Raw genomic sequence first — 24493 nt, 5'->3', positions numbered from 1 at the left:
ACATAAAACCCAGAAGGCAAGCATCAGTACAAGGGAATCAGCCACACCAAAGGGGTACTCACTCTTTTATTCACTGCATGACAGAAAATACATCTGGCATTACAGAAGTGCAAAGAAGAACCAAACCCATATATGGCTTTGAGGAGACAGTAATAACCTGCAATTGTTATTATGAAGAAATGGCCCAGGGAAACAGTATTCAACATGTCAACTGGGACATTTAGTAGAGTGTTCAGCAGGATTACAATTATGTATCTCTTACGTGAGGCTTTTCTTACTGGTTGATGTTTTGTTAATGCAAAACTGAGTTTGCACATTCTACCCGTGCTTGCGTGTGTCACCTCCACAACCCAAAGATGTGCAGGCTAGATGGATTGGCCATGCTAAATTGCCCCTTAATTGGGAAAAAAATAATTGGGTACGCTAAATTTATTTTAAAAAGTAAATACAAAACTGGAAAAAAAAAAAAAATGTTTTAAGAGCTTCCATATCATTGGGGAAGCTTCAACAAATTCACATGCAACAACCTGCTCTGAAAACTCTTGCCCACATTTTGGTAGCTGTTACAAATTGCATCACAGCATTCTAAAACAATCAACATTCTAAAAAAAGGTCAATGCAAGTCTATCTCCCAATGTTAATGAATCCTTAAAAATATCCCCGTATCCACAACTTAATCAGGTCTTCATTGGACCATACCCTATTTGTATACCAAATTTTGTTGAAATCCATCCATTCGTTTTTGAGATACATGGTTTACATACAAATAGACCAACAGCGCCGAAAACAATAGGGTAATAATTTGACACTGTTAAGTGAATAGATGAAGTGTTCCGTATAATAAACTTGTAATTGCTATAAACACTAGAACCAGGTGATACAAACTTAGGAGACAAGATAAGCTAGATTTGATTTCTCCCCCCCGCCCCCACATTATCCAGACTTGCCTGGGGAAGCTAATGATCCTACCAGCCGACTAAATTCCAAAGGAAACTTCATGAGAAGAGTCCACACAAGGAATCCTAGTCAATGTCCCAAAGCCAAAAGGAACCAATGAAAAACCACCCCGAGATTACATTGCAGTAGGGCCCACTCTTCAAATCTTCCAACTCAATGTTGAGGGCCTGTCAACAGCCAAGTGAAGCCTCAGCGAAGCCCTTGTTGTTCAACACTCCATGGAAACCATTTAACTGCAAGAAATCCACATTGGAATAGAAGCAGGCCACTATTCCATCAGAGGCTGCGACTTCCTGTGCTATCGCCTTGATGGTAAACATGGCCGTGCCACCTATGTCTGAACCAACAATGCTCAAGCAATTCATCTGACAACAGCTGCTTTCTCGGACACCCTAGCGGTTGATGGATTCCACACAGCCAATGTCTACAAACCCTGAAACATCAGCTGGGAGGAGCAAGTCTTGCTCGGCGTTCCCCACCCAGCCATCTATGTGGGGACTTTAACAGTCAACATTCATACTGGGGATACTCAGTGCTGGACAGTGACGGTGAATACTTGCAGAATGGGCTTTCAGAAATGATCTGACACTTATACACAACTCCAAACAGCGAGGAACATTCCATTCAGCCAGATGGCGTAGGGATTACTCTCCCTGACCGGGGCTGGGTCAGTTTCTTAATGGGACTCCCCACCCTGAAGAGCCTCATCTTATATGATTTATCGCACAGCCAACGCGGTCCTCTACTCAGTCACATAATAAAGATTATCACACCAGAACTTATGAAACACATGGGGCAACAAACTCTTGTCTGGCTGACCCGGTTTTACACAATGGTCATAAATTCCAACATCATTCCAAAGAAACGCGACACAGCAAAAAGTCATCCCCACACCAAATCCGGAAAAGAACCCATACATGCAGCTAGCTACTGTCCAATCGGTCCCAACTAAAAGCATTGAAACACTGTTGAATAATCAAAGGTTCGAAGTTCACATAATAATAATCTTTATGTCACAAGTAGGCTTACATTAACACTGCAATGAAGTTACTGTGAAAAGCCCCTAGTCACCACATACCAGCACCTGTTTGGGTAGACAGAGGGATCATTCAGAATGTCCAATTCACCTAAGAGCATGTCTTTCGGGACTTGTGGGAGGAAACCGGAACACCCGGAGGAAACCCACGCACACATGGGGAGAACGTGCAGACTCCACACAGATAGTGACCCAAACCAGGAATCGAAACTGGGACCGTGGAGCTGTGAAGCAACAGTGCTACCCACTATGCTACCGTGCTGACCTTGGACAGGCAATGTACATGGAAAACAGAAAACAATGGACTCCCCAAGGCTCAATACTGCTCCAACCCTGTTCAATTTGTACAAAAATGGTCTTCCAAAAACTACCTCCCAAAAATACAAATGCCTATGACATCTGCCTGGAAATTCAAGCCCCAACTTTGACACCTTGGGCCAGACCCGAAACAAGAACCTCTGAAAACTTGAACAATATTGCAACACATGGCGACGATTCAAGACAAGCTTATTCCATCTGTACAATGCAAAAGCCAATATGAATAGCTAAAAGTTAAAACACCACCCAACATCACATAGCCTCGGAGTGACCTTAGATAGGACATTGACCTTCGGGAAACATCTGAAAACTGCAGCCAAGGTCAAGCTGAAAAACAACTTGATTGTCCGCGTGGGGCACGCATCACATGCACACATTCTGGAAAAACCCTCCCACTCAGGACTTCAACCGCAACATGAATGACAATCATTGGACACAACAAACAAGTACTTGGACTCAAACCCAACTCAACAGTTGCCTGGTTTTAACCTTCCAAGGAAAGAATGGTCCATCGCAATAGGTTCAGGACTGGCCACAACCACTGCTTTACCAACCTCCACAGATGGGGCAGTAGTGCCAGCCTCCATGTGGCAATGGAAGACCAAAACTCACCACTATATACCTTGTAAATGATGAATATTTGTCGAAAAGGTTAGGTTCCCTGATGTTTCTTACCATCTGGCTCATTGCAGTATGTTGCTGGATCAGCCTGTAGACTGTAAAGACGAGCCTAAAAATCAGAACAATGATATTTAGTTAATGAATTGGCAATCAGCAGCTGTGGTTTGATGGACTTACTTGGCAAAAGAAAGTGAATCATTATAGATTTAAAATCATTATAGGTGACAAAATGATATATGTATGTGCAACAGAAAAGGGAAAAATGCCAGATTGCTTTTTCTCATTTTTCTGTTGATGAGTTTAAGCATGCAGATGCACCAAGGTTAAGGTAGCAAATTGTATGCTGGCCTTCACTGTAAGAGGTCTTGAGTACAGGAGCAAGGATGTCTTGCTGCAAATTTACCAGGCCTCAGTGAGACTGCATCTGGAGTATTGTCTTTTATTATTCATTTTCGGGATGTGGGGGTCGCTGGCTTGGCCAGTATTTATTGACCAAAGCTAGATGTCCCTGAGGTGGTGGTGAGCTGCCTCCTTGAACCGCTGCAGTCTATGCAGTGTAGGTACACCCACAGTGCTGTTAGTGAGGGAATTCCAGAATTTTGACCCAGTGACAGTGAAGGAACTGCAATATATTTCCAAATAAGGATGGTGAGTGACTTGGAGGGGGACCTCCAGGTGGTGGTGTTCCCAGGTATGTGCTGCTCTTGTCCTTCTAGATGGTAATGATTGTAGGTTTGGAAGGTGTTACCTAAGGAACCTTGGGAGTTCCTGCAGTGTATCTTGTAGATGGCACACAGTGGCTGCTACTGTGCATCGGTGGCGGAGGCATTGAATGTTTGTTGAAGGGGAGAAAGTGAAGGTCGCCATAGTCCCCAAGGACCATAGGCTGCTCTCCCACGTCTGAGAGAGAGAGCTGACTGGTGATGATTTAACTGGAAGGTAACCACACTGAAGACAATGAGCAAGGTTGAGAAGGCGGAGCCTTCAAGAATATCCTCAGCCGGTAAAGTTATTGAACCTGCGCTGTCACCTGCATCACAACAAACCAGCCACGCAGCCAACTGAGCTAACCAAACCGGGTAGCAAACAAGCAAGTTGCTTTGTCTTGGAACGTGTCTAGCTTCTTGAGTGTAATTGGAGCTGGGAACTGGACAGTGAACTTGTGCCTTGTAGATCGTGGACAGGCGTCGGGGAGTCAGGAAGTGATTACTTGCCTTAGGCTTCCTAGCCTCTGACCTGCTCTTGTACCCACAGCATTTATATGGCTAGTCCAGTTTAGTTTCTGGCCAATGGTAATTCACAGGATGCTGATAGTGTGCGCAGTTTTGGTCTTCTTACCGAAGAAAGGATCATAGAATTCATAGTGCAGGAGGAGGCCATTCGGCCCATCAGGTCTGCATCGGCCCTTGGAAAGGGCACCATACTTCAGCCCACGCCGCCACCCAGTAACTCCACCTAACTTTTTGGACACGAAGGGACAATTTAGCAGAGCCAACCCACCTAACCTGCACATCTTTGGACTGTGGGAGGAAACCGGAGCACCCGGAGGAAACCCACGCAGAAACGGGGAAAAGTGCAAATTCCACACAGTCACCCAAAGCCAGAACTGAACCCGGGACTCTGCAGCTGTGAGGCAGCAGTGCTAACCACTGTGCCATTCATAATTGTTACAGAGGTAGTGCAGTGAAAGTTCACCAGATTGATACCTGGGATGGCAGGATGTCGTATGAGGAGAGATTGGGACAACTAGACCCATATTCTACGAATAATAATAATAATCGCATATTGTCACAAGTAGGCTTCAATGAAGTTATTGTGAAAAGCCCGAGAATGGGGATCTCGTTAAAACTTACAAAATTCTGACCGGGCTGGACAGACTGGAATGGTGTTTCCTCTGGTTTGGGGGGGGGGGGGGCGATCCAGAACAGTGATGGCAACCAAGGCTAGTGAGTGGGCCACATGAGTGGCCCTCTTGCGAGTCGCAATAATGAAAGCAGGCTTGTTCATTAACCATGATCCCATGAATAAGATTAAATATATTTAATGCACGCAGATTATTTCATAACTAGTTATAGAAATTGGTTAATCATTTACATATTAGTAGAACTGTCATCAACTTCAATGGTAAAAACAAAGGAAATATTTGCACTTTGGATTCAGAGGAAGCGCAAGGCTCTCACAGTCAATGCTGTGAGCAATCAGCATGTACCTCACTTCATTTGCCCTTATTTTACATGCTATCACTTCAGTCATTTGGTAGGGAAAATAACTACATGGACGGAAATCATCGGAACGTGGCAACTTTGCGTGTGGGCAAGTCAACAAAATGTGTCACGTACAGCACTCAGATAAACCTCATGACGACCCCGGGCCGCACATTGTCCACCACTGTTCTAGAACTAGGGGTGGCAGTCGCAGGGTATACAGTAGGCCAATTTAAGACTGAGATCAAGAGAAACTTCTTTACTCAATGGTTGGCAAATCTGTGGAATTCTCTATCATAGAAGGCTCTGGAGATCAAGTCACTTAATATATTTAAGGAGGAAAAGATAGATTTTTAGGCTCGAAAGATGTCACGGGGTACGAGAGCACAGGGTTATGGTGTTGAGATAAAGGACCAACCATGATCATACTGATTGGCAAAGCAGGCTCGAAGGACTGAATGACCTTCTCCTGCTCCTGTTTTCTATGTTTCTATTTATCAAATTTAACCCTGATGTAAATTGTGATTGTTCTCAAATGGTTCAACTTTATGTATAATGCAAACTATTTTGAAGAACTTCTGAAAACAAGACCTGCAGCTAAATAGTGGTTTTCACAACCATTGGACATCTCAAAGCATTTTATAGTCAATTATGTACTTTTTGATAAGTAATCAGTGTAACACATGAAATACAGAAATGTTAGCACAGTGGCATCATTTCGAAAGAACTCATTATCTCTTAGAAAAAACGGTTGCAGTAGTCACTTGATCTAAATACTATAAATTAGAAAAATTGGACAGGCATACATGGTTACAATATTTGGTTTGCTGCATATGCACATATGGATATATGATGTACTACGACTGAATCCATGCTATGAACACAATGAAGTCACTGAAAGATGTATTTTATAACACGCATTATTAATATTTACACATTTTATTCTCTGCTTTAAAACACAAGTGTGTCATCTATATCTGGATCCTCTGTGTCGTTGTGCTAGAATTTTCTTGGAACCAGGAATGTAAATTTAAGACTTCCGGTAGCGCCGATGTGTTGAGTGGACGAACATCAGGTGGCTCTCCTCCCAAATGAACCCAACAGAGGCAATTTATCGGGAATTTCGGCTTAAAAAGCCCACCAAAATCCATCCAACGGCGAAAGACGCAAGAAAGGAACATGCCTGGCAATAACAAATCGAGGGGACGGCAAGATATTAGGAGCAGCAGCAAATTAAAGGGGCAGGAATTGCGCGCGCAGACAGGTGGCCACAAGAGGCGAGGCGGAGGTTCAGGCGAAACAGGAGGGGGAAAAGCCGGCGAACCGAACAGCAGAGCAGGACGCGTCGACCACCCCCGCACAGGGGGACGAATGGAGAAGCGTGCTGAAAAGGGAGCTAAACGCCATGAAGGAGGCGATGAGGACGGAGCTCCACATAATGATGAAGGAGGTGATGTCGGAGGCGATAAACACAATACAGCGCACATAGAAGGCCTGGGAAGGAAGATGGAGGCACAGGAGAAAACAATCCTGAAATTGGAGGAAACTGCCTCGGACCAGAGCGACAGGATTGCAGCTCTGGAAACCGAGGTGAGAAGGTTGGTGATGGCCCAGGGAGCCCAAGAGGAAAATGCAGGACCAGGAAAGTGCAGAACGTCAGAACAGTGGACCTGCCAGAGGGGATGGTGGGCAGAGACCCAACGGGCTACATTGCCCAAATGCTGGGCAAGCTAGTGGGGAGGGAGGACTTGCCAAACCGCCCAGAAATGGACAGGGCACACAGGTCACTTCAGGCCAGGCCCAAAGCCGGGGGGCAGCCCAGAGCGATTATCGCAAAGGTGCACCGGTTCGAGGACCGGGAAGAAATCTTAAAGCCAGACGAAATCATGCCCATGGGAATGGCATAAGATAAGGGTGTACCAGGACATTGGGGTGGACCTGGCGAAAAAGAGGGCCGGGTTTAATGGAGCGAAATCAGCGCTCGATAAAAGTGGGGTACGATTTGGGATTTTATTCCCAGCCAGACTCTGGGTGACATTCAAGGGCAAGGAACTGTATTTTAACACCCCAGCGGAGGCTGATCAGTTTGTTAAAACAAACAAATTGGGAGAAGAGCAATCACGACAACGATGAAAGCTGCAGGGGTGGAAAAAAGAATCGAAAGAGAGCAGAGGACAGACCGCAAACAAAAACAATAATACCATGAACTCTATGCATGCTTTTGTTTTACGTGGGACTGTGCTGCCTCGTTTTCGGGCTTGTCTCTTCCCTCAATGTGATGAGGGGGAGCAGAGAAAGTGGAGCCAGATTGAGAAAAGCAGACAGGAGGGCGAGATAAGGGGTGGAAGGAGGAGGGTAAAGCAGGGTCAGAGCTAGAAAAGCACTGGGAGAGACCACCGTACTAGCAAGGAGGGCTAACACGGGAGGGCAGAAAGAAAAGAGGGCTGCGGCGCACCTCTCAGGGGAGAGGGAGCACCTGGCACAAAGGGGTGGGGGAGAGGGAGAGAGGGGTCAGGGGAGAGCGCAGTACAAAAAGGAAGCAAAGGGAAGGTTGAGGAAGAGAAACGGAATGGACGCAGGCCTTGGCAGGCATGAAGCAGGGCGAGGAACCAAGATGGCACCGCAAACAGCCACGCGGGAGAGCCTCAGGGCGAAGGGAGACACCGGAGTGCAGGGACGCATCCACGTGGCGTGCACATAGTTGGCGGCCATATTGGGTGCCCCTGGAGAAAGGAAAACCCCAGAGTGCAGGGGATCATCCAACCGGTAAGTATGGGTGATCCCACAGTACGGGGGGGGGGGGGGGGGGGCAGAAACCCCACACCAGGATTGTTACCTGGAACGTAAGGGGACTCAACAGTCCAGTGAAAAGATCCAGAGTCTTCGCCCAGTTAAAAAGCTGAAAAACCGACATAATATACCTACAAGAGATGCACCGGAGGGAGAAAGATAACTGCTGGTAAGGAAGGGCTGGGTGGGACAGACGTGCCATTCATGTTGCGGGACAAGGGCAAGGGGAGTAGCAATACTAATTAACGAGGTATACAGAAACCAAGACTGTCATGGACCCAAGGGATGGTACGTCATGGTCAGCGGTGTCCTGGAAGGGGCACTGGTGGTACTAGTAAATGTGTACGCTCCCAACTGGGACGACACAGAATTCATAAAGAAGACCATGCCGGAAATCCCTGACATCGACACACACCGACTGATTATGGGGGGTGGCTTCAATTGCATGCAGGACCTGCTAACTGACAGATCATACCCCAGAACAGCGAGAAAGACTGGCATGGTTAGGGAACTAGGAGCATTTATGGAGCAGATGGGGGCGGTGGACCCATGGAGATTCCTGCACCCAGGAGAAAGGAATTCTCATACTTTTCACAAGTGCACAAGGAGTACACCTGTATCGACTTTTTTGCAGTGGAGAAATTGGTGCTTCCGGGAATCATAGGAGTGAAACATTCCGTGATCATAAAAGTTATCTCCAACCACGCTTCACATTACATGGATGTGAGGTTGGAGACAAGCCGTGCCCAGCGCCCCACATGGAGGCTGGTCACGGACCTCCTGGCCGACAAGACCTTTTGTCAAAAAATATCACAGGCCATAGGCGACTACGTGAGTAACAACCAAAATAGGGAGGTCTCACCCTCCACATTTTGGGAGGCACTGAAGGCCGTGATTAGAGGAGAGATCATAGCCTACAAGGCAAGCAGAGATAGGGAAGAGAGGATGGCCAGGCAGCGACTAGTGGACTCCGTTCTGGAAGTCGACAGAAAGTACTCCGAGGTCCTGAACGTAGAACTGCAGGCGGAGAGGAAAAAGCTGCAAATGGACTTTAACCTGCTATCCACCAGGAAAGCAATGTATCAACACCACCAGCCACAGGGGACCTTCTACGAACATGGAGACAAGGCTGGCCATCTATTGGTTTACCAGCTGAGAAAGCAGGCAGCCACGAGGGGAATAGCCAAGGTAAAGAATAGCAGAGGCAGACTGGTAACAGAACCAAAGGAGGTCAATCGGGCATTTGAGACCTTCTACCGGGGACGAGACACCTCCGAGCCCCCCAACGGGGACGTGGGGATGCAACAGTTCCTAGACGGACTGGAACCACCAGTTGTGGGGGGAGACAGACGGGGGCAGCTGGAAGCACCAATAGGCCTCGGAGAAATCATGGAGAGCATCAGCTCCATGCAGGTGGGGAAGGCACCAGGACCCGATGGATTTTTATAGAAGTCCCGGCAGACGTCTATAAAGCATTTGCACCTATCCTGGCCCTGCACCTAAGGGACATGTTCGCGGACTCGCTGGCAAGGGGCACTTTGCCCCCCACGCTAGTGCAGGCCACAATTTCACTGATACCAAAAAAGATAAAGACCTGATGGAATTTGGATCATATAGACCCATTTCACTGCTGCATGTGGACGCAAAAATACTTACAAAGGTCCTGGCCAAAAGGCTGGAGGGTTGCGTACTAGAGGTGGTCGCAGAGGACCAAATGGGCTTTGTCAAGAGTAGGCAGCTCACCACGAACATCAGGTGGCTGCTGAACGTAATAATGACCCCTCCGGGGAGAGAACACCAGAGGTGATCGTCTCCCTGGATGCAGAAAAGGCCTTCGACAGAGTCAAATGGAAGTACCTCCTCGAGGTACTGGAACGGTTTGGGCTAGGAGCGAGGTTCACTACCTGGGTGAGACTCCTCTACAATGCTCCCAAGGCGAGCGTCCGAACTAACACCACCAGCTCTGAATACTTCCAGCTACTGAGAGGAACAAGACAGGGCTGCCCACTGTCCCCACTCTTATTTGCGCGAGTGATCAAACCCCTGGCGATAGCCCTGCAGGACGCAAAAAGCTGGAAGGGAATCCAGAGAGGAGACAGAGAGCACAGAGTTTCACTCCATGCAGATGACCTGCTCCTCTATGTCTCGAAGCCACAGGAGGGATTGAAGGCAATTCTGCAAATGCTGAAAGTTTGGAACCTTTTCGAGCTACAACCTTAACCTGGGCAAAGGTGAGGCACTCCCAGTGAACGCAAATGGGCGAGGGACAGAGCTGGAGGGGCTCCCATTTAAAACGGCCCAGAGCAGATTCCGTTACCTCGGGATCCAGATAGCCAGAGACTGGACACAGATCCACAAGTGGAACCTGACCAGCCTGGTGGAGAAAGTAAAAAAGGACCTACAGAGGTGGGACGCACTCCCACTCTCCCTGGCGGGGAGAGTGCAGATGATCAAGATGAACGTACTGCCGAGGTTCCTCTTCCTGTTTAGATCCATACGGATCTTCATCCCCAAGGCCTTTTTCCAAAAAGTTGACAGTCTAATCATGGTGTTTGTGTGGTGTGGGGGGAACATAAAAGAAAAGCAAAGCCAAAGCCAATGGGGAGGACACAGGGGGAGTATGTAAGGGAGAGGGGGCAAGCGGGGGGGCCGGGAGGACCGTAGACCGAACCAGAGGGCGGCGGAATGTATATAGGGTCAATTAAAAGGACAGGATAAACCTTTCTGTACAATAAATGAAAAGTGTAATCTTTATGTACACAATTGTATACAAATATGAAAAAATGCCAAAAAAGGTTTTTTAAAAAAAGGAATGTAAATATAATGACAATACAAAACAAAGCATTTAGCCCAAAGGACAAAAAATGTAAGCAAAATAGTCAAGTCTTTTCAGTTAAGTAATTATTTAGCAAATGTCTTCTACATTTGTCACAATTTTTTTTCCATTGACTTTCCAGAAATGTAGTTATTACAGTTGCATAATAGAAACATGTTTCCACTCTCTACGTTTCATTGCACCCAAAATCAGATGCATCACTACAAATTATACAAATAGAGCAAACTAATCCCACAAATTCATAATGCAACAGAATTAGTTTGTCACGAAGTTCACACATTGTTGGAGGAATGAAAGTTTTCTTTAAAATTTCAGGTGAAATTCAAGCACAGTCTGCACCAAAATGGCTTTAGAAATTATAATGTATATACACCCATGATGTGGCTGGCCACCTCACCACCACAGTAACACTCAAAGGTAGTAAGTGTTGAAATAAGTAGCTTCTTAAAGATTAGAAGTGAGTTGCAAATTACTCCGAGTACCTTAGTACTGTCATAGAGTTCTGTAGTACCAGATGGTGTTGCAACCAGTGTTATAACATCACAATCAATAGTTTTGTCTGGAGGGGGAGCAAACGTGTCGGAGAGGACTCCGAGAATGTTTGATAATCCTTTTTTGACTTGCTGCCCAGTTCCTGTAGAAGTTTCTGCCTACAACAAAATATCAAAAGAAATGCACTTAGATTTTATTACTTCCTTCAATTCATATAATAAAACAATGTATACTCTATCACTAGCATGGCAGCTCCTGCAACAATATTTTTCACTTTTTAAAATTTATTGGTTATTTTTTTCCTATTGAGCGTCAGGCCTTTATTGAGAATTGCAAAACTTTCTGAACTTTATTCTCAGATTATGAGAGATGATTGCTGTTTGGTGTTCACTCTGAGTAATATACACTCTTAGCATTAGTGTGGATACAATGCCAATGGGAGTGCAAAGTGACGCTAAAGAATCACTTATTGAACACAGAGAAATACTGGGGGGAAATGCAATAAAGAAATTTTGGATGCGATTTCCCCACCGCATTGCGCCCGATTCTGACGAGGATGGATGGGGGTGGGGCCAGGTAACCTTCACATCTAGGTGTTGTGTGTGAGGGGCACGGTCATGCAAACTTTTGGGGTTGCCCCTCTGAGGTCAAGGGTGTTGCCCACGTATGCCGGGGGGGGGCACAATATCCTTGGGGGACCCTGAACCTAACTTTGAGATCTGGATACCGTTTAAAAATGGCGCTCCGATATCTTAGGTACCGGTCTTGCCGGTGTCTTTTTTTGGTTCCCCACAGCAGAAAGAATTCGAAGTGTGGGATAATTCTGAGAATCTCCCCAAGCTCCAAATAAAAGACTAAGGGCGCGATTCTCCACTCCCACGCCGGTTGGGAGAATCGCCTGGGCCGCCGAAATTTCCGGGGACGCCGGTCCGACGCCCTCCCGCGATTCTCCCGAGCGGCGGGAACGGGCCAGTCGGGTTTCGCGGGCGTAGACCGGAGAATCGCCGGAGATACCCAAAATGACGATTCTCCGGTACCCCCGCTATTCTGAGGCCCGGATGGGCCGAGCGGCCAGACCAAAACGACGGGTTCCCCCCCCCGCGCTGTTCACACCTGGTCGCTAGTCGTGGGCGGTGCGTGAACGCTGGGGGGGGGGGCGAGGGGGGATCCTGCACCGGGCTTCACCTTGAATGTGGGGTGGCCCGCGATCGGTACCCACCGATCGTCGGGCCGACCTCTCTGAAGGAGGACCTCCTTCCTTCCGCTGCCCCGCAAGATCCGTCCCCCATCTTCTTGCGGGGCGGATTTGGACAGGACGGCAACCACGCATGCGCGGGTTGGCGCCGGCCAACCCGCACATGCGCGGATGACGTCCGTTATGCGGCGCTGGCCGCGTCATCTATTCGGCGCCGCTTTTACGCGGGCGACAAGGCCTGGCACGGGTAGATGACGCGGCCCCGATACTGGCCCATTGTCAGGGCCTGAATCGGTCGGGACCGGGGCTGTTCCGCGCCGTCGTGAACTTCGACGGCGTTCACGACGGCGCGGCCACTTCGGCGTGGGGGTGGAGAATCCCGCCCTAAGTGTGAGTGAATAGCAAATAGCCATGGATTTTTCGATTAGTCACTATTATCTTTCCATTGCACCAGAAGCTGGTCAGATACTATTTAATTGAGTCATACAAATGCTCACAAAGATTGTTATTAAAATCTCATCTGACACCACTACAACTGTTTTGAGCTTCTCCGGGTTCTGTGACAAAGTTATCAAAACTGCAAAATCATGAACAGAAATGTCAAAAAATAAAATAAACCTTAAAACAGAAGACGTGCTTGTGAATTATGCAGGAAGAAATCCTAACAGGTGGCTGGAATATTTGAGGTTGAAATAGAATCATAGGTTGCAATCAACAAGCATAAATAATTATGACTGTCTTTAGGAGCAAGTTTGCCTTTCTTGGTGGCAACCTCTGAAGAAGCATTGCATCATGAAGAAGCCACGTTAACAGCATTTGTGGAGATGCCTGATCCGTCCCAAACAAGAGCATGGTAAATACAAGGATTAATGCAGGAAGCAAAGAAAACAAGTTTACCCACTTCCCCCCTCCACGTCTGTACATTCTCTTCACACTGTAACAATCTTCAACTACGAAGCACTACTGAAACAAAGGAAGCTGGTTACACATATCTGGTATGCTATCATTGTCAGATGAAATGAACCAGGTTATTCAGTGAGTTACGCACTGTAAAAGTCAATTATCAATAACCTATAGGCAATATTATTAAAATTACGGTACATCAGCGGCGCTATTCCAAGCAACTGCAAATCCTCATCAGGGACTCTGTTTGATCGGGGGAAGACGAATAGATATTGTACATCGGAGTGCTGTGCCGTCATTCTATTATGCTACAACAAATGTTTTTAACTGGAGTCACCAAAGTATTGAAGTATGTGGATAAATACTCACACTCAGTTTTTCTTTCACTGCATTCGCAGTGGCAGCAATTGTACATGCTGTATCATGTTGCACCACATGTGAAAACTCTGCAAGATCCCGTTTCATAAACTCCAATGCTTCAGTAGACTGTCGATAGGGGACAGGAAGACGTCATGAGCAATATTAAATTATGTGAAGCTTTTTAAAATGGGGGAACAAATTCCATCCCTCTTAAATTCCTCTGCATCTTTTACCATTCCCAGACAAACAGTTAAATAATAATGACACTCTGAACATTATAAGACATAAAATGCAATTCAGGTCGATTGGTTGTTGACTTTTGCTTTACTCCATTCAATCCATCTCTTAACAGTCTAATAATTCTCAAGGATGTTTCAGTTTGATTCCATCTTAATGATTTTAAGACACAATATGATGGAACACTAACATTCCATACAAAGTCACCAGTTTCAGATCATGACTTGAAGTTGATGCTACATGATTATTTAAAGTAGGAGCAGTGCACCCAAATTTGGTAAATCTTAATAGAATTCCCAATCTTACAATGTTATCTATCAAAATAATATTTGTAAATCCTTATTCTGGACCAAAGTACTCATATTTTCATAGGCAGGCTCTGTTCTTACCTTTTCTTTCACTGATTGGAAACCTTCTTGTATCCAGCTTCCCCACCAACTCCCACCAGATTCCCTGCAGGGTAAGATATTCCTTTAATTTGAATTCAATCATATATACGAAAACATATTTTCACCTATCTGTAGTTTAGTAGATTTGCATTCCATTCATTTTCTGTTCTAATGCATTGTTTTTTGTCCAGTTACTTTTTAGCAAGTTCAGGATTACTTACGAATTGTGCCAGAGAACAAGTACAGTCACTTGAAGCTAGCATGCTCACTCAGAGTTCACAAGCTCACTATCGAGGGAATGTGGAAAGCTAATGTGCTTTCACAACAAAATGCTAAAGTTAATTAAGACGCAAATCACTCAGGCATTCCATGTATCTCCAAAGACCTGGTTACAGATTTGTAACGAAAGACATCTAAATACAAATTAACTATCCTTGCATCCAAGAATTTGGAATTAAGTCCATTGCAAAATGAATATCACATTTACGAACATGTCAATCCAGAGACAGTTATGACACAAAGCTTTTTTGGGGAACTGTAAAAACATTGTGATCAAATGGTTGCCACACTCAGTACAAAAATAATTGCCTTACCCATGTATGAACATAATTGAGAATTTAAAAATAAAGTATCCCTTACAACAAAATATTCATATAAAGAAATTATCCAGTTTGTTAAATTGCCAGTAGCACAACAGAATTGTGTAATTTCAAGGAGGAATTAGGTATAGCTCTTGGGGCTAAAGGGATCAAGGGCTATGGGGTGAGGGGTGGGGGAGGCGGGATCAGGGTACTGAACTTGATGATCAGCCATGATTCAGCTTATATTTTCGATGTATGTTTCTAGAGCTGCAGTTGCATTTGCTTTAAAAGCCCCCCCATTGATGAAGACTGACAAATATCACAACTTCCTGATAAAATGTTTAATTTTGCCTTGATTTAAAACACATTCTGGACCGCACAGCCATTGGACGTAGAAGCACCTGTGACATCAATGGGGTTTTCCTACACATATTTTGAGGTATAGTAGTGCCAAGAATAATAATCAACACAGCGGCATGGGGCAGCATGGTGACACAGTAGTAAGCACTGCTGCCTCACAGCGTCAGGGACTCAGGTTCAATTCCAGCCTTGGGTGACCATCTGTTGTGGAATTTGCACTTTCTCTCGTGTGCGTGGGCCTCCTCTGGGTGCTCCAGTTTCCTTCCACAGTCCAAAGATGTGCAGGTTAGGTGGACTAGCCATAATAAAATTGCCCCTCAGTGCTCAGGCACATGCAGGTTAGGTAGGGTTGTGGGGATAGGACGGGAGCGTGGGTCTAGGTGGGGTGCTCTTTCAGAGGATTGGCGCAGACTGGATGGGCCGAATGGCTGCCTTCTGCATTATAGGGGTTCTATGGTCCCTTAGCACAATAACTGATTGGCTCTAGAATATACTGTGAATAAATTGTCCACTCTAGGAACTACGTTTTCAGACTCACTGTCAATCTAATTTGCCCAATCTACATGTAAAGTAACCCAGAATGATTGGAGTTCCTTTCTTACGTCTTTTCTTCCTGTATGTTCTGCCCTACAATTTAACTACTGTTAGGGGGTCTGTAACTCGACAAGTGACCTCTTATCTTTCCTCCTTTCCTATTTCTTATGTCATGTGAGTGTCCCTTTAAGAAAGGTTTTGTTTTACCACATGGCTTGCATCATGGCTTCAGTGATGTCATTTTGTGGGTGGAACTGGGCTGTGGCCGTCAGGTGAGAGGGGTTTAGTGTTTTGATTTCAGTTTTGGTTAGTTGGTTTGGACTGCAGGAGAAGAAACACGGTGTTAAACTGCAGGAAGTTTCCCTGTTTTATTCTAAAGCTGTTCCGGTGAACGGAAAGTACATGGTGTGTGGCAAACTGCCTTGGTAACCTTGAAGCTAGAGTTGCTTTTCGGAAGGAGTTTTGAATCTGCTGGTTGGAAACTGGACCAGAATCTCAGGGGAAGGACCAGTCCCATTCAAGTGAGAATACAGTGTGCTGGGCCACGCCCTTGAAAGAGGTTTTGGTTTTAATGGATTTTGTATTGAATTGGAACAGCTATGGGGGATTCATTAAGAGTTATATACATAGATTACTGTAGCTGTTTGTTTTTTTAATGTTTGTAAGTGATAACAAATTCTTGCTAAGCGTTTTACATATGTTAACTACATTCTTATAATAAACTTTGTTTTTGATAAAAGCGCCGAGGAAGTCTGATGAATCACACCTGAAGTGAAGGCTCGTGTGTTCATCCCAGCCAAATTCAACATAAAACTTATAGGTCAGATAAGCTTCTGCATGCATTTTGGAATTTCTACGCCCTGGCCCTTTACACTTCTCTCTATCCAAACTGATTCTACATCTTCCTCTTTCAAAATAAGGTCACCTCTCACTCTGAATTAACCAAGTACCCCTTCACCTTTTCCAGCTTATCTTTTCAAAATGTCAAGATACCTTTCAATATTCAGTTCCCAGCCTTGATCAACCTGCAACGATTTCTCCGCAATGGCTATGAGTTCATACATCTTTATTTATATCTGCACTAACAACTCATCCATTTTGGTATGAATGCTGCGTGCATTCAGATACGAATCTTTAACTCTGACATTTTATCGATTTGCAACCTCTGGCCTTATCTGCTGCCATACTCTTTTGGTGCACTCTCTGTCCCTACCTGCAACACTTTGATTTACCACATCTCCTCTCACACGATCCCTTCCCCCTTTAATACTGAACCAAACACTCAGTTAAAGCAAATACCTTTAAAAGATAATCTCTTACAGCATGTTAAAATGACCATTATTTAAGACAAGCTTGTCAAAAAGCCTGTCAAAGTAGTAGATAAGGACAATACTTTACTCAAACTATACTTCATGCCCTCATAAAATATCAATAGCTTGCACAATAGTGCTTGTAAACAGCAAAGAGGCTCCTTGATGCCACACTCGGTCAAATGCTGCCCTAATGTCAATCCCACCTCGGGATCAGCCCTCTTGGCCACTTTTGGATTAAGGCTGAGAGGTTTGATGCCGAGTGTACCTGGCAGAACCCAAACTGAGTGTTAACAAGCTGGTTATTGCCGAGTAAGTGCTACTTGATAGCACTGTAACCAACCCTACCATCACTTTGCTGATAATTGAGAATAGACTGAGCGGTAACTGGCTGGGATGGAGCCTTTTGTGGACAGGACATATTTGGGCAGGTTTCCACTTTGCCAGGTAGACGCCAGTATTGAAGGTACCGAATCAGCTTGTCTAGGAATGCAGTTAGTTTTGGAGCACAAGTCTTCAGTACGACTGTTGGAATGTTGTCAGGGCCCATAGCCTATAGCCTTTGTAGTATCCAGTGCCTTCAGTTATTTCTTGGTATCACGAGGAATGAATCAAATTGGCTGAAGACTGACATCTGTGATGCTGGGGCCCTCAAGAGGAGGCCGAGATGGATCATCCACTCAGCTCTTCTGGTTGAAGATTGTTGCAAGCGCTTTAGTCGCATCTTTTGCAGATGTGCTAGTCTCCCCCCCCCCTCCCACATCATTGAGGGTGAGGATATTTTTCTGGAGCCTTCTTCACCAGTTAGTTGTTTAATGCCCACCACTGCAGTGCTTTGCTCTGATCGGCTGCCATAATTGTTGTTATTCAAATCTACCATCAAGAAATCGTAAAATGGTTATGACACAGGGGGCAATTCATGCCTGTGTCAACTCTCTGCAAAAGCAATGCACCTGTGTCACCTTCTTCTCCCTTTTCCTCACAGCCCTGTAAATAGTCCCCTTTTTTTGAAAGCTACAATTGAACCTGTCCCTCCACACTCTCTAGCATCTGGAATGCACTGCCTATGACTCATTGCATAAAGTTCTTCCTTATATTGGTATTGCTTCTTTTTCCAATTACCTTAAAGAGGTATCCTCTGGTTTTTGATTCTTCCGCCAATGTGAACAGTTTCTCCCTTTCTGTTCAGACCCATATGATTTGCCATACCTCTATCAGATCTCCTCTCACCCTTCTCTTTTCCGAGGAAGAATAGCCCAAGCTTCTCCAATCTATCTACAGAACTAAAGTTCTCCATCTTTTGAACCACAGAATAACTACAGCGCAGGACGAGGCCATTTAGCCCATCATATCTGCACTGGCTCTCTAAATGAGCTGTCTAAATGAGCACATCACTTAGTGCCATTCTCAGGTCTTCTCTCCATAACCCTGCACATTCTTCCTATTCAAATAACAGTCTATTCCCCTTTTGCATGCTTCACATGAACCTGTCTCCACCACACTCTCAGGCAGTGCATTCCTTACCACTCGTACCGTTTGCTTCTTTCACAAATTCCTTTAAATCTGTGCTCTCTGGTTCTCGATCCTTTAACAAGTGAGAACTGTTTCTCCCTATGAACTCTGCCCAGCTCCCTCATGATTTTAAATCCCTCTTTCAAATATCCTCTTAGCCTTCTTTTCTCGAAGGAAAACAGTTCTAACTACTCCAAACCATCTTCATAATTGTAGTTCATCATACCTGGAACCAAGGCTGGTTTAGCACACGGCTAAATCACTGGCTTTGAAAGCAGACCAAGGCAGGCCAGCAGCACGGTTCAATTCCTGTACCAGCCTCCCCGAACAGGCGCCAGAATGTGGTGACTAGGGGCTTTTCACAGTAACTTCATTTGAAGCCTACTTGTGACAATAAGCGATTTTCTAGTGAATCTTTTCCATACTCTAATGCCAGAGCTGGCACAATACTCGAGCTGAGGCCCAACAAGTGTCTTGCACAAGTTCAACATAACCTCCTTGCTCTGGGGACTGCCCTCAGCACTCTTTCCCCTTGGTTTCTGTGGCCATTAGCACCCGGTTACCCTGAGTTTCTGTGGCTATGACTCATCTTTCATTCTCACTCCACAGTCTAAATATTTCCCACTTTCTCTGTCTGTTAGCTTTGACAAAGCCATCTGGACTCGAAACGTTAGCTCTTTTCTCTCCCTACAGATGCTGCCAGACCTGCTGAGAGTTTCCAGCATTTTCGCTTTTGTTTCAGATTCCAGCATCCGCAGTAATTTGCTTTTAACCTCCTTGCTCTTATACTCAATGCCCTGATTAATAAAGCCTGGACTATATATTTTATTAAATGCTCTCTCAATGTGTCCTGACATTTTAATGACTATTGCACATACACACCTAGGCCTCTCTGTCCCTTACACCCCATTTAGAGTTGTATCCTTTATTTTGTATTGTCTCTCTATGTTCTTCTATTAAATTAATTGCTTTACACTTCACCGCATTGAACTTCATTTGTCACTTGCACACCCACTCCAACTTGTCTATGTCCTTTTGAAGTTCTAAACGATCCTCCTCACTGTTTACAATGCTTCCACGTTTTGGCTCATCCACAAGTTTTGAAATTGTTCCCTGTACACCTAAGGACTAGGTCAGTAATATACATCAGGAAAAGCAAGGGTCCCAACAGTGTCACCTGGGGAACTCCACCACAAACATTGGGGGCGATTCTCCAATATGGAGCCCAAGAGTTTGCGCCGTCGTGAACGCTGTCGCGTTCGCGAACCGGGCCCGGGTACGACCGATTCTGGCCCCCTGCGCTCCAGCCTCCTTTTGTGCCGCCAAATGGGCGCCGCGCCAACCCGCGCATGCGCGGGGGACTTCTTTAGCGCGCCGGCCCTGACTCAACATGGCGTCGGTGTTCAGGGGCTGGCGGGGGTGGAGAGGCCGGCCCGCCAATCGGTGGGCCCTGATCGCAGGCCAGACCCCATCGGAGCCCCCCCCCCCCACAGACCGCCCCCCGACCGTTCGCGCAGAGTTCCCGCCGGCAGCGACCAGGGGTGAACGGCGGCGGCGGGACTCTGTCGTATCAGCGCGACCACTCGGCCCATACGGGCTGGAGAATCGGCGAACTCGCCGATTCCAGCGGCCCGCCACCGCCGCGGCAAACGCGCCGGTGCAAAAGTCGCCGATTCTCCGCACCTCGGAGAATCGCGCGCATGCGTCGTGGCACGGTTGCGCTGATTCTCCGGCCCGGCGCGGGGCTCGGAGAATCGCCCCCATAGTAGTTCATGTACAACAAATCATTGCCTTCATCAAGCTTTTGTTTAAAAAATACATCTTCAAAAAAACTCCAGCAGGTTATTTAAAAATGATTTTCCCTCAAGTAATCCATGCCGGCTTTCCTGAATTAACCCACATTTGTCCATAGGACAATTAATCTTGTTCAGAATTATTGTTCATAGATGTTTCCACACCAGCAAAGTTAATTATACTGACTGGCATTTAGTTGCTGGGCTTATCTTTACACCTTATTTTGAACAGCAATTTAATGTTCACAATTCTTCAGTTCTCTATCACCATTCTTGAGTCTAAGGAAGACTAAAAGATTGTGGCCAGTGCCCCTGCAATTTTCACTCGCTCTTCCCTCAGTGTCCTTGGATGCACTTCATTTGGTCCCAGTCTGATCAACTTTAAAACCTGCCATTCTCGTCTCTAATGCGATCATATTCTGCCTAAACTTTACAAGCTTTTTAGAAAGCGGTGATGTTAATGCAAAAAAAAAATCCAATCTTTTTGATAGAAAATCCAAACAGCCCATTCCAGAAGCTCTATCTTTGACAAAAAGAGTTGCCCAATTAAACATAAACCAACCAACCACACAAAATATTGTTTATTACAAACACACATACAATGAACATGAGTTAGGAGCAGGAAGAGGTCCTCGGGCCTTCGAGCCTGGTCTGCCATTCAATAAGATCACGATTGATCTGACCGTAACCTCCCACCTACCCCCGATAACCTTTCACCCTTTTATCAAGAATCTCTCTGCCTTGAAAATATTCAGCGACTCTGCTTCCACTCCCTTTTAAGGAAGAGAATTCCAAAAACCACAAACCTCTGAAAGAAAACATTTCTCATTATCTCTATCTTAAATGAATGATCCCTTATTTTTAAACAGTGATCTAATTCTACGTTCTCACAAGATGAAACATCCTCTCCACATTCACTCTGTCAATATCCCTCAGCTTCTTCAATTAAGTTGCCACTTATTCTTCTAAACCCGAGCAGATACAGGCCTAGCTTGTCCAATCTTTCCTCAAAAGATGACCTGCCAATTCCTGGTCTTAGTTTAGTAAACATTTTCTGAACTGATTCTAACATGTTTACACCCTTCGTTAATTAAAGGAGACCTGCTGTACACAAACAGATGTGATCTTACAAGCGTCTTGTACAACTGAAGCATAACCTACAGTACTAACACTACTTTATATTCAAATCCCCTCGCAATAAATAATACATTCTTGATTACTTACTGTCTGCATACTAGTCCTGTGATTCATGGACTAGGACACCCTCAGAGCTCTGCAATCTCTCACCATTTAGATAATTAGCTTTTAAAAAAATTATATATATATATATTTTTTTTTATTTTTTTATTTTTTTTCCTCTTTTTTTAAATTTTAGAGTACCCAATTCATTTTTTCCAATTAAGGGGCAATTTAGCGTGGCCAATCCACCTAGCTTGCACATTTTTGGGTTGTGGAAGCGAAACCCACGCAAGCATGGGGAGAATGTGCAAACTCCATACGCACAGTGACCCAGAGCCGGAATCAAACCTGGGACCTCGGTGCTGTGAGGCCGCAGTGCTAACCCACTGTGCCACCATGCTGCCCTTTTATTATTCTTGCCAAAATGGACAATTTCATATTTTCCCACATTATACTCCATTTACCAGATCTTTGTTCACTTGCTTCACCCAAGGAGGCTACGTTATCCTATTTATCTTTAGCAACAAATTTAGCAACCATACAATTTACATAAATGACTTGGATGAAGGTAAAAAAAAAATCCAGACTTTAGATATAAATTAATCTCTTAAACTCACCAGCTCACAGTGCAGACTAGAATAGCAGTCAGGATGACCAGCTGAACGGCATCCTGTTTATCCTATTGATTCCTGCCTGGCTGAAACTTTGATTTACTATCCTAGTTTTCAACAAATGTTTTTGTTCGGGTGATCACCAAAGCATTCTGGGAGCAGTCACTTTGGAAGTTGGCCATATATAGCACTGGGGAACAGATTGGAAGTGTGCAATAAGGGAAAGCAGGTGGGTGGGGAATGGGATAAAATCTGCCCATTCAACATGCTATTGCCAGCCAACTCCTCCCCCCAATGTCATTTTTGAATTCATCCTTCTAATCTGGTGTTATTCTTCCATCACACTCTAGCTGCTCATCCACCAGTGTTTGGGGGAAGTGGGGGAGCAAGGAGATCACAACAAAGTGGGGAGATGAGGGAATAGATATCTTGGCTTTCCAATGGCTGGCTATGAGGAGATCGGATTGCTGAGGTGTAAAAATGAATCCCATTTATCCGCTGCCATTATGCTATCACAGATTAGGACACCACATCCCAGAAACACTCCTCCCACAATCAGATAATACACAATTACAACAACATTAATCTAAATCCTGGTTTCCCTATCTGTCCCGATGACAAATTCCAGAATTCCTCCATACACTGTGCCAGATTCTAGAATCTCCTCTCTACTTCGTCAAAACTCCAGGACTACTCACTCAATATTGCTAAAGCACACAGATTCTCCCCCAATATTACCGAATTCCGAGAACCCCTATCAACAGTTCAAAACTCCTAGACCACACTGCTGCTAAAATTACAGGACCATCTCTTGGGTCTCAACATTTCAACTCCACTCATATTTCAGTCAAACACAAAAACCCCAAACGGCTTAGCTAATTTGTAGGACTATCAATATCTAAATTTTATGCAAGTCGAGGACTGAATATACTGCGAGTGCTGTAAAACAGCAAATACTTAACTCCAAAATCCTCCCTATTATTTTTCTATCCATGCTGTGCTTTGAAAAAGCAAAGATAAAATATACAGATGAAAGCTGATGATGTAGGACTAAGCAGGTGGTGTAGGAATGAGCCAGATGGAAATCTTCATTCCACAAAGTAGTCATAAATACTATTCACAAGTTCACAATGGTAAATGGATTGTTGAAGGATGGAGTATATGGATCAAGTAACTGTCATTTATAAATTTAATTGTAGGATATGATTGTTTCTGGTTAGGCCAGCATTTATTGTGTATCCTTAGTTGTCTGTGAAAAGGTGGTGATAAGCTACCATCTTGAACTGCTGCAACCCATGAGGTGTAGGTACACCCACAGTGTCGATAGGGAGGGAATTCAAGGATTTTTGATAGTAAAGGAACTGTGATATATTTCCAAGTCAGAATGGTGAGTGACTTGGAGGGGACCCTCCAAGTGGTGGCGTTCCCAGGTATCTGTTGCCCATGTCCAATCCAGTGGAGGCGGCAGAAGAGGATTCTGGGATAAGTCAACTCAGTAACGTCGACTGTACAGTGTGTTTCCTCCCTCCTCCTCTAACAAAAAAAAGGCACTGTGAGAAGGACAAGCAAGGGTAAAGAAGGATATCACAGCCAGCAGGTAAGTCGTTTTTATTTTATTTTCTCTTATTCTCTCTGGCGTTGTTGTTAGGTTAACTTAAGGGTTACGTCATAGCAGGAGATCCCAGACGCGCGTCATGCTCCTCCTGTGCGATGTGGGAATTCAGGGACCCATCTGGTTTCCCTCACGTGCAGGAAGTGTATCCAACTGAAGCTCCTGACAGACCGCTTGATGGCTTTGGAGCTGCAGGTGGATTCACTTTGGAGCATCTGCAATGCTGAGGAAATAGTGGATAGCACGTTCAATAGGTTAGTCACACCGCAGATTAAAATTACTGAGGAAGATAGGGATGGTTGACCACCAGACAGAGGAAGAGTAGGAAGGCAGTGCAGGGGTCCCCTGCGGTCGTCTCCCTCCAAAACAGATATACCGTTGCGGAAGATGGCTCACCAGGGGAAGGCGGCAGCAACCAGGTTCATGGCATCGTGGCTGGCTCTGCTGCACAGGAGGGCAGGGAAAAGAGTGGTAGAGCTTTAGTTTTTTTTTATTTGTGCTTTGTGAATTGGGCGTTGTTGGCTGGGCCAGCATTTGTTATCCATCCCGAATTGCCCTTGAACTGAGAGGCTTGCTAGGCCATTTCAGTGGGGGGCAGTTCAGAATCAACCACATCGCTGTGTGGGTCTGGAGTCACATATAGGCCAGACCAGGTAAGGATGC

At 45.3% G+C, this 24493-nt stretch overlaps 1 protein-coding gene across 3 annotated transcripts in view; it reads right to left on the bottom strand.

The window, feature by feature from the left end:
• bsdc1 (BSD domain containing 1) overlaps positions 1-24493 on the bottom strand; it is a 111005-nt gene that overhangs the window by 46436 nt on the left and 40076 nt on the right. For 2 of the 3 annotated variants that reach the window (XR_011940821.1, XM_072500162.1), the window contains exons 2-6: positions 14339-14402; positions 13722-13838; positions 13347-13409; positions 11245-11412; positions 2987-3041 (exon numbers count right to left, since the gene is read on the bottom strand). Coding sequence is in view for 1 of the 3 variants with exons in the window: in XM_072500162.1 (XP_072356263.1) it covers positions 2987-3041; positions 11245-11412; positions 13347-13409; positions 13722-13838; positions 14339-14402 (467 nt within the window). In the remaining 2 variants the exon portion in view is untranslated. The remainder of the gene's footprint in view (positions 1-2986; positions 3042-11244; positions 11413-13346; positions 13410-13721; positions 13839-14338; positions 14403-24493) is intronic. The other variant, XR_011940823.1, reaches the window with a different exon arrangement.

Source organism: Scyliorhinus torazame, chromosome 1, assembly GCF_047496885.1.
Source record: "Scyliorhinus torazame isolate Kashiwa2021f chromosome 1, sScyTor2.1, whole genome shotgun sequence".
NCBI classification, from domain to species: Eukaryota; Metazoa; Chordata; class Chondrichthyes; order Carcharhiniformes; family Scyliorhinidae; genus Scyliorhinus; species Scyliorhinus torazame.
The sequence above is the reverse complement of the archived record's forward strand: the minus strand, read 5'-3'. Positions and strand labels throughout refer to the sequence as shown.